This window comes from Pomacea canaliculata, linkage group LG1 (genome assembly GCF_003073045.1).
Source record: "Pomacea canaliculata isolate SZHN2017 linkage group LG1, ASM307304v1, whole genome shotgun sequence".
Taxonomy (NCBI): Eukaryota; Metazoa; Mollusca; class Gastropoda; order Architaenioglossa; family Ampullariidae; genus Pomacea; species Pomacea canaliculata.
This window is the reverse complement of record NC_037590.1, coordinates 8,722,351-8,732,285: the sequence shown is the minus strand read 5'-3', so window position 1 is coordinate 8,732,285 and position 9,935 is coordinate 8,722,351. Positions and strand designations below refer to the sequence as shown.

The following is a 9,935-nucleotide window of genomic DNA, read 5'->3' as shown; positions in this document are numbered from 1 at the left end:
AAAGTTGCTAGCAAAGATGCTTTTTGTTTTTTGAGTTCACAACTTACTTGAGCTGCTTGTGTCGCTCTCTGTCATAAGTGCTTTCTGGCTGCTCACATTCATATGAAGCCAATGACAGGGCTAAAGTGAGAAAGAGAAGTTAATACAGAATCAAGAAGCAACAACAAAAATATAGATCCGTCAAAACACTAATCAGAGTATGGTGATGATTAGGCAAGCCTTTAACAAGGAAACAGAAGTGTTTTTCCATCGGTACTTTCCCTGGCTTTTGTTTAAATTGAAAGTTACATAAAGCTTGTGTGTGTGCATGCATGTGAAACCAGACATATCTGTGCATATGCACAATACAGTACATTCAACTTACTTGTTTCAGAAAAGACTGGCAGAGACTGGACATAGCTTATGACCCTACTTTTCTTTTCATAGGGACACTGAAACACAAATCCAACAAAAACCCATGAAGCTGATTTCTTTAACACTGAACAAAAGCAACTTAGCAACTTGTTTGCTTAGTACAGACTCTACATTGTAAACTTCATAAGTACACAAGTTTTTGAAGTAGTATTCACTCCTAGAAATTAGAAGAAAATTAAGCACCAAGTTAACATGATACAACTACTTAAAAAAAAATGCATGAGGGCAAAAAAACCTGGTTATACCTCTACTTGCTGCCATGCAATGAAGTCAGAGATCTGTTTGGCCAGCAACCAGCATTTCTGTAAGAAAAACAACTTTTACTAATCTGAACAAATCTTGAAAGAAATAATAAAGCATGCCAAAAAACTTCTCACAACAAAGCTCAGATAGAAGTAGTCATGAAAATATAGCTGGTCTTTCCTTTATCACTATTGCAACTCTTCACTTATAACTGATAGTGTCAACACCAGTAAATCAAAATTTTTTTTTTTAAAACATCAGCTTACTTCAAAGTTGATGTTGCCATCAGACTGCCTGTTGTTGCAACCCTCATTTAGAAAATAAAGGTCTTTGACAAACAAGCTGAAGAATGGGATAACAATCTGCAAAAATGAGAAAACATAGTATCAAGAAAAAGAGCTAACATATTAAGAAGTGCTGATCTCTAATCATTAGGATCAATTTGTCTACAAGTATAATGGTGGCTTATGGTTTGACCAGGCCTGTACGTGGAGGGTCAAATATTAAATAAAATTATATTGTGACAGCTCTGGAAAACTTAAACACCCGATTATATGGATTCATAACATGGCGGTGATACCATTTAAAATAATGTGAAAATCATTTTAAATGAACAACAAACACAATGAATAATTAATTTTATCTTTACCCTTTCACGGTCATCTGAAGCACACTGAGATCGCCACATTGCTGCCTTGAGACATGATCGGTAACTGCCAAAGTTATTGGATGGGTCCATTTGATGCTGCAGACAAATTGTATTATAGTAAAGATGAGTGTGAACAGTACAGATATATAATTCAAATTTCCACAAACTGAATAGTTAACTCAACAGTAGAGGCCATATGTTAGAGATATGCAAAATGTTACAATTTCATTAACCCTACCATCATCTGATCATCACACAACACAAACTTTTTTCCCCCTATTTACGTATATCACAACCCTTTATTGGTACTCATAAGAATCTTGCTCCTTCAAAAATATCCAATACAAGAACACAAAGGTGTTGCTGTTACGATTGTCTGATTTTTATATTTACCTCGAGAATTTCAAACTTGGCTATGTTCACTTTAGCCCACTGCAAGAAAAGAACATAATGGAATTTGAAAAGAAATATCAAGTATTAAATATTGGCAAAGAAAAGAAATTGCAAATATTACATATTTCTGTTGTCTCAAGTAAGGTTAGGTTTGACAACCAAATGTAAGCACTTAATACTCACATAAACAGTAAACAATTCTCACAAATATTCATGCTTATATAGCAACACTTACTGTCTTTTTTAATCTGGCGACTGGATTCATGTTCATGCCAGCTGAGGAAAGAAAATAAGTCTTTTAAATTTAAGTAAGTACAGGTATTTATTTTTTAACAATGTTTTCATCAGATTGAATTATTTTTTTTATGCAATTGTGCATGTAATACAATAACAGTTGAAAGTGAAGTTACACAATTACAAAAACAGACGAACTGAACTTGAGTTTCTTCAACTTTACTCTTTAGTAAAGTTCACACAAAGTTGAAGAATTAAGCCTACAGGAGTATGCACCAATAAGCCTGACTTTACTCAAGTTAGATGTAATTGGGAACTCACCAATAATTGCCATTAATGAATTGAAGTTGCCAATGTTGATACATTCTTTGGCAACATCAATGAAATATTCCAACATCTTCACACGGTTCTTTTTCTTTAAATGCTGCAAGGTAATGAACCCACAGTAAGACATTCCTTAAAATACTGGGCACGTGACTATTAGAAACAATTAAGCTTATAAAAATACTACTCCACACACAGAACTCTTGCCTGACACATTAATAGGCCAAGACTTAAGATATTTTAATACTTGGCACATCAGCCGAACACAAGATCAACTGCGATCTGACCATACTTGAGTCCCTAGAACACTGAAATAGTTTCTCCATGATTGTACATAACATATGACTGAAATATTTGACAAAACTGAACAATTTTCTTCTTAATGAAAGAAATCAAGCAAAATCATAGCCAAACTGATGTTTGAGTAAGTGTGAAATTACTGCTGAGACAAGTCACAAGATAAACTATGAAAACTCTGACTCACAGAGCAAACTTCTGATGCCACAACATAGCTGAGATGATTGAACCACTGAACATAAGCCTCCAAGTTATGAGTCATCTTAAGGTCTTGATAGCTGGTCTGAAACGGAGCATTAGTCATTAACATCGATCCTCATTATTATTGTTATAACCAGCAGTGTATTTATCAGCAGAAAATGTCCAGAAAAAAGACACTAACAATTGATTATCACTAAGACCAGAATAAAGTATAAATATTACCCAAGTAAAATATGAGCAAAAAAAAATATTTGAAAGAGAATACTTTAAGAATTATTGTAAGTGTAAATTATAAATGTATATTTATTTTTATGTTATTTAACAAAAATTGTGAATGAATTCCTCACCTCTGTGTCTATCCTTTCCTTGCAGAAGGCTTGCACAAACTCCTCAGGACCAATCATGCTCAGACGTTCCTGCAAAACAAGCAACAGTGATGTCAATAAAATGTTATTTCTCTTCTGCATTTGTGCATGTTCATGTGTGTGCATACATCCCATTGTTATGGATCTTCATGTGCATGAATCTACAACTGTGTTGGGAACTCAGAACAATCAAAAGGTGCAAGCAATCATTGGTAAATACAGTTTCGTGTCAGTTGCCACTCACCAGTTCTATGTGTGTCAGTTGTTGTGCAAGATCGACAGGGCTTGGACAGACCTCCATGATGTCAGTCTGCAAACAAAGAAAAAAAAATGCATTCTTCTGAGAAACCCTGATGGCAACTCATGTTTTTCTAAAGACGACCATGCTGAGAAAGACCTTAAGTGCACGTGTGTGCGCGCAAGTACCAAAAAGGAGAATGGGTCACTGAAGGTAATTTTATAAAACCACACAAAAATATTTACTTGACAACTTTTACACTTCTATCAATATATTTATCAACTACCCAGCTGCATATTTACTAGCTCTACAAGAAGGCAGAATCAGCAAGCCCATGATATGATGCATAATGGATTCAAACAAGTGAAATCAATTTTCAGCAGTCCGTCACATGGCTCAGCAACCACCCCAACCCCTCCCACCTGTCCATTTCATGACAGACCAGCAGGAAGCAATAGTCTTCCTCTTCTTCAAGATGTAAGAGGATTCCTCCCTCTCAAGTATAAAAGGAAGTAATCGACTCATTTGCCTTGGCATCAGGCAACAGAGCCTCAGGCCTTGGCACCATTCACCAGTGACCCTACAGCTCCATTCTTGTGTGACCTTTTCAAGTGCTGCTCTTCATTAGCCTCCCTTCTCCTACACCTCACTTCCAAACATCGTTACCCCCACTCCTCCTTCATCTTGTTAAACAGGAAATATAAGTTGACATTGTTTATGCTTAGTTCAGGACTTATTTCCTGTATGTTGTATAGCTAAGCTAGCTTTGGGTATTTTGTCTGATGCTACTTGCTGAACTACAGATGCACACTACAATGGTTGTGTGTTGCTGCATAATATTAGCATATTGCTATTTTTTATGTCCTGCACAGTAACATCCTGAATGGATCATTTAACAGATATTTGTAAAAGCATTTCAAATGATTGTCAGATTTCATATTTTCCTCCTTTACCCAGAGAAAGGTGATATACAAAAATGGACAGTTTGAGAGAAAACCGACAGAAAAGAATGGGGATGCGGTGGCTGGAGGAAGGGAGAATAAGGACGCACTTCAGACAAAGGACAAAAATGTGAAAAATAGTATCGAGCAGTTTGGATCATTCTTATGGTGTATTTCTACAAAAAAGGCAATATTCTTCCTCACATCCTTGAAGTAATTTTGTTCCAGTTTGGGCAAATAATTGTGCTCATTGCCGTTTTCGCAAAAAAATTGTGCGCATTGCAGTTTTATAATTTTGCTGTTCTCCAACAGACAAAGATGTAGGTACGTAGTGGATGCCTGATATTCCACCTAGGTACTATGAGACCAAGTGAGCCAAGAGGGGGAAAAAAGTGGGAACACACTTCAGAAAATGGCCACAACTTTATCATATTACAGACCAATCCACTCTGAGGACACAACACATTTACCACTTCACTGTTAGCACAACCAAGTAGTACTTACGGTGGGTACTACTTGAGTCTGTGATCTTTTCAGCAACTCAGCATTTAGCTTCGCCAGCGAGTTCTCATATGTATCAAGCTGTGAGATCTGTTCACACAACAAAAAGGGTAAGATAAGACATTGTCAACAACAACAAAAAAAGCAACAACACACACAAAAATAGTCAAATATTTCAACCTTTCCTTGACAATCATTATTTTTTTCACGAATTTCTTTTTATTGTGTGAACAATTAATCTTTCATCTCCCATGACCTCTTAACTCTTCCATCCCAACAGCAACGAATTTAACCTGTTTGTTCATATGATAATGAATCTCAAGATCTACACCAGCTTTTACATCATCTTGTTTATCTCTGTATTATGACTAGCTAGTGCTTGTGTTAATAATCTAAAGCCTTATTTCATGAACAAAAAATATAAAGCCAAGCCACACCCTTGTCAAGAGTGCATGCATGACAGCACTGATGTCTTTACGCAGCTCAGGGTAGATGGAGATAATACGCTGGGTCAGGTCCCGCACCTGCTTCATCATTCGCTCATCACGGAAGTCATATGGGAAGAGTTCTGTCCACTCACTGTTGAGAAGAGGCATGGTCATGATTGAAGCTAAGAAGATTGTGAAGCTAACAAAAGTATTTATGTTAAGTGATAAATACGATGAAAGCATGAGTCATCATAGCTAAATAGTATCACTTTACCAAAAATAAAACACCCCAAAAACACGCAAATAGAAACAATACTAAACTGGAACTACTGTAATATTTCACTATGTGAAATTGAAATTAATGTGAAAAATTTTCATAAGATAACTGAAAATTTTCATACAAAAGAACTCCCCTACAAAATAATTCCTGAACTGTTACCTGATGAGGCGAACAATATGTGGACCAAACTTTCCAAGAGCATCTCGGCTGATTCGATCATGAGTCAAGTTTTGTTGGAAAATGCAGAGCTGTGGAAAAAAGCAGCTGACTTGACAAAAGAATCTCGCACAGATGCTTGTAAAATAACTATGTCACAAACATGTCACCAAATGCGACTTGATGTTTTTGCATAATAGGGCCTATGATACAACTGACATATACGCATTTTAAAGCAAGTAATTTTAGATAAGGACGAATGCTTTATTCATTGACCTAAAATCTTTGACAGTTCTACACAGCCCTGCATTTATTATTTGTTTGCTGCCATTTTTTTTTTAGCCTAAATATTTGCAATGACCGCAAAACATTACTCTGAATATTTAAAAAAAAACTTTATGCATTATATATGACAAAGTAAAAAAAAAATCCTCTGTATACACAACACTTTTGAATAAATAAGGGAACTTGGCATCGATGCAGCCTACAAGGCTGTGAAAAGATTTAGGTAGCCAAGTACTAAGCACTGCCCTGTGACATGGTTTCAACCTCTATCCTACCCAATTTACACTGTGGTTATATACTCCTTTACCACCCCTTATTTACTCATTTATGTGTGCAATACATATTTCCATAAACCTTCATCAGAAACACAACAAAGAAATAAAGAGGAACCAGAAAACTTGTTTAAATTATGTTTCATCCTAAAGGTGGTAGAACTTGTAAACGTGGAACCTTCCTGTTTCCTAGACCGAGAGGAAATGTTCAGGAAGAAACTTTCTATAAATATCTGTGTATTTGTGAGCATGTGTAATTGCATGCAATCATATATGCATGAATATATTTCTGCTTTTTTTTTGTTTTTAGGGTTTTAATAAGCATAGCTTATTGTCGGCACTACATGTGTGATAAAATGACAATTGTCCCGTTTTTCTCAATTCTAAAATCAAAGCAGATTCTTAAAGGCATTTACGTTTCTAAACAGTATCACTTTCTGCATGAAGTTTCTCAACAGGTTGATTATATACAATTGTTTGTGAACATGTATCAAAGTGACTGAGCTTATAAGAAACAAGTCTCACCTGACATACTTCTGCCAACAGTTGGTGAGGATCAATAAAGAGTCGTGAACTCAAAAGGAATGCGAAGATATATGTTCTCTGGAATAAAGAACAAACTAAATGTAAAGGATTTGACTGATAACAAGTCCTTTAAAAAAAATGTGTATGTGTACGCATGTACATTCACCATTATACATAGGCATGTCTAGCAGGCATGTTCTCATGTTCTGAATGAAGTGGAAGTGTTTCATCTCACTGCTTACACTGTTAATAAGCATGCACACTGCATCATACAGTAAGTTGGAAAATACTATATGATGATAACTTACATCTGGATAATAGTCTGCAGTAGGTACCAGATGCTGAATCAAGGATTCCAGAGAACCAGAATAGAGATTTCCATTTTGGAAAATCAGTGCCTGTAAAAAAAATAATCAGACCACTCAAGCAAACTGTAAATCTAGTTCACTCTGTATACTTTCTGTCATTATATCATTTTTGTAGCAGATAAGTAAATGTTAACAACAGAAAAATAGTGCAGTCTGTGAAGGGTTTTATATCATGAAGACTAACCCTTCAAATCATAAGATTTTTTGTTGTGGATGCCAGAGATGTTTGTGCAAAGCCACATCACAATTAAACAGTCAAGAACCACCTTTCAGTTCATTGTGGTTCTTAGACATGATGGAAGGAGAAGATCCTGAAGTGGGAAACAGAAGTGGAAAGGAAGGGGGTAGTAATAAGGGGTGGAGAAGGGGAGAAGTGACCTGCTGACTTCCTGCCTGCTTCCCAGAAGGCACAGCACATTTTTATTTCCTAATTATCTAGGCTTAGATCAGTTGCTGGATTGGCGCCTTTGCTGTTTCTGTTGGGCAGCTTGGTGGAAGCTGACATTTTGGCCAAAACAAAGCTCAGTTTGTCTTGGCGTGTTTTTGCACCAGCACAGTGAAAGGCAGTTCATCACTGCGGCGACAGACAGACGGCAGGCCTGAGCAGATATGATCTCTTCTGTCCCCATTCCCTCTTTATTTGGAAGAAAAATCTTTACACTACAGGATGTATGCAAAATCATTCACAAGACGGTGTCTGTCTTGAAATAAGTGCAAAAATCACAACAAAAATAGCTTCTACAAACTTATTCTTACTACTTTAGTCTCTATCTCAAACACCCTCCCCTCTTTCATTCTTCCCCCTAAAGTGTACAAAACCTACTTCATATGACAATCATAAATAATATAGTGTTTTCCTCCCTCCTGCTTCATCATAAATTAGTCTACCTCTAGCAACAAGAGTTTTTTTGTCCATTGGAATGGCACAATAATCTGTGCATAGCTTTTTGTGAGCTTGCCAGCTACTTCATCAAGTCCCCCAATTCCCTCCCTCAACCTTTTGAGCTTATGGCCCTTTTCCAAGCATTTCTCCCTTCATCAGTTTGGAACAGGAAATAGCTCTAAGAAAGGGTTTAGCAACAAATGTTTAAGGCGCCTTGAATCAAAAGCTCAAAGCATCAGCACAATAATTCCTTCCTGTTTGTCATTTAAAAAACAACAGTTTCTTCTGAGCCTAGAGTTAGTTTCTGTAATATTTCAGTTCTTTGACATTTCTAATGTGAAAAAAACTTTCACAGTTTTATTACCTGACTGGCATGCTGATACAAGGAGAGAGAGAGAGGGATGGGGTGGGGTAAAGGAACAGAAACCAGAAGTCTCCACTCAACATGGACAATAATGTCTGCCTTGATTTACTACAGCTTCAGTGGTTGAAATGTTGACATAGAAAATATTCGCCATCTGAAGGAAATGACAGCCGACGCAAGCAATCATGTCAGCACACAAATAATAATAATGCAAATGTGAAAGCACGTGCAGACAGATGAAGTGTAAAACATTTACCTGGTCTTTGGAGAATCGGTCGTTCTGTCCCACATACCCGGACCCCGCCATGTCAAACATCTGAGACAGACTCAGCTTCTGCGGCCCCACGCTCTGGCGCAGCTGCAGCAGAAAGGAGGATGGAAGAGGTGAAAACACGATGATGCTGCGCCCAAGTGTGTGTGCATCAAGTGTCCCCCGCCCTCATTCCCGTGCGGCCAGCCTCCCATCTACATCACCGATGACCCCATTCGCCGACACAGGGACTGGCGGTGCGTGCGTGCGTGCTCACGCGCTCACTGACTCCAGCGATGGCGGACGTTGTAGGACACACACACACAGGGAGGGAACGGGAGGACCCGGCAAATACTATCGACTGTCAGCTTACACTTTTACAACATGAGTGCCCACAAACATGGAAGAATACAACGAAATGAAAGTTAATGACATTTATGATTAAAAACAATTTACCTTCGAATAAAAATAATCAGCCTGACACACGATGATCGGCAAGTCCTAAGAATACTTTACATATATATTTACAATTTTACAGTGGTGAAGGAAGATGTTTAGTTGGTTTTTTTTTTAGAGGTGGGGGAGGACGCCATGCTTACGAAAAAAAGGAAGGGGTGTGTGAGTGCACACATACACACTTACATACACACGTGTACACAGTGGTACATCCCAGCACATGCTGCTTTCAGTGTTAAACAACAAAGAAACAAGAAACAAAACTTATTGAAAAGTGACTCAGCCAGCTATTGCAATCACAAGATATTGTGTAATGTTTAGGATAAGATATAAATGTTAAATCATGTCAATCACATTCAAGGTTTGCAAGTCAGTAAGCCAAAAAAAAAAAAAAAAAAAAAACCTGCGTCATCGTTGATTAATGCCTTTGTTTGTTTTGTTGTTGTGTTTTTATTTTCCTGTCTAGAGGGCTAGACGTAAAAGAAAACCACACACAACATTTGCTTATTCTGTTACCGTGGTAAAGATTTTTCATTTGTCATTATCTTTCTCTCGGCTCATCTACCTTTTTTTTGTACTTTGTGAAGAATCAAACATTAGACCGGGGGATCAGTATCTCCGGCTGCCATCCCCCCACTTATCCCCAGTTCCTACGTTTCTGCTTTATACGCGTTCTATTCATTTCGCTGTGTTGTAGAAGTGATAACTGTTGATAACTGGGTGTGTCCCTTGCTGCAGATCGATTCAAGATGCTGCGAAGGCTCCAATGCCAAACAAAGTTGATTTTTTTTTTTTTATAAACGTGAATCAAATAAAATTTATACTACGAACATGCTGTATGAAAACTTTTCAAGATTCCGATATACTT

General features: G+C 37.3%; 1 protein-coding gene across 5 annotated transcripts in view; it reads right to left on the bottom strand.

Moving 5' to 3' along the window:
* The window catches only part of LOC112559984 (ras-GEF domain-containing family member 1B-like), a 70,303-nt gene that overhangs the window by 3,938 nt on the left and 56,430 nt on the right, over positions 1–9,935 (bottom strand). For all 5 annotated transcript variants that reach the window (XM_025231523.1, XM_025231530.1, XM_025231536.1 and 2 more), the window contains 17 exons: positions 8,618–8,719; positions 7,055–7,144; positions 6,747–6,824; positions 5,668–5,756; positions 5,238–5,379; positions 4,804–4,890; positions 3,365–3,430; positions 3,103–3,171; positions 2,742–2,837; positions 2,255–2,357; positions 1,935–1,975; positions 1,700–1,738; positions 1,307–1,402; positions 924–1,019; positions 660–716; positions 365–431; positions 48–120 (listed from right to left, as the gene is read on the bottom strand). In XM_025231523.1, the coding sequence (XP_025087308.1) occupies positions 48–120; positions 365–431; positions 660–716; positions 924–1,019; positions 1,307–1,402; positions 1,700–1,738; positions 1,935–1,975; positions 2,255–2,357; positions 2,742–2,837; positions 3,103–3,171; positions 3,365–3,430; positions 4,804–4,890; positions 5,238–5,379; positions 5,668–5,756; positions 6,747–6,824; positions 7,055–7,144; positions 8,618–8,719 (1,391 nt within the window). The remainder of the gene's footprint in view (positions 1–47; positions 121–364; positions 432–659; positions 717–923; positions 1,020–1,306; positions 1,403–1,699; positions 1,739–1,934; positions 1,976–2,254; positions 2,358–2,741; positions 2,838–3,102; positions 3,172–3,364; positions 3,431–4,803; positions 4,891–5,237; positions 5,380–5,667; positions 5,757–6,746; positions 6,825–7,054; positions 7,145–8,617; positions 8,720–9,935) is intronic.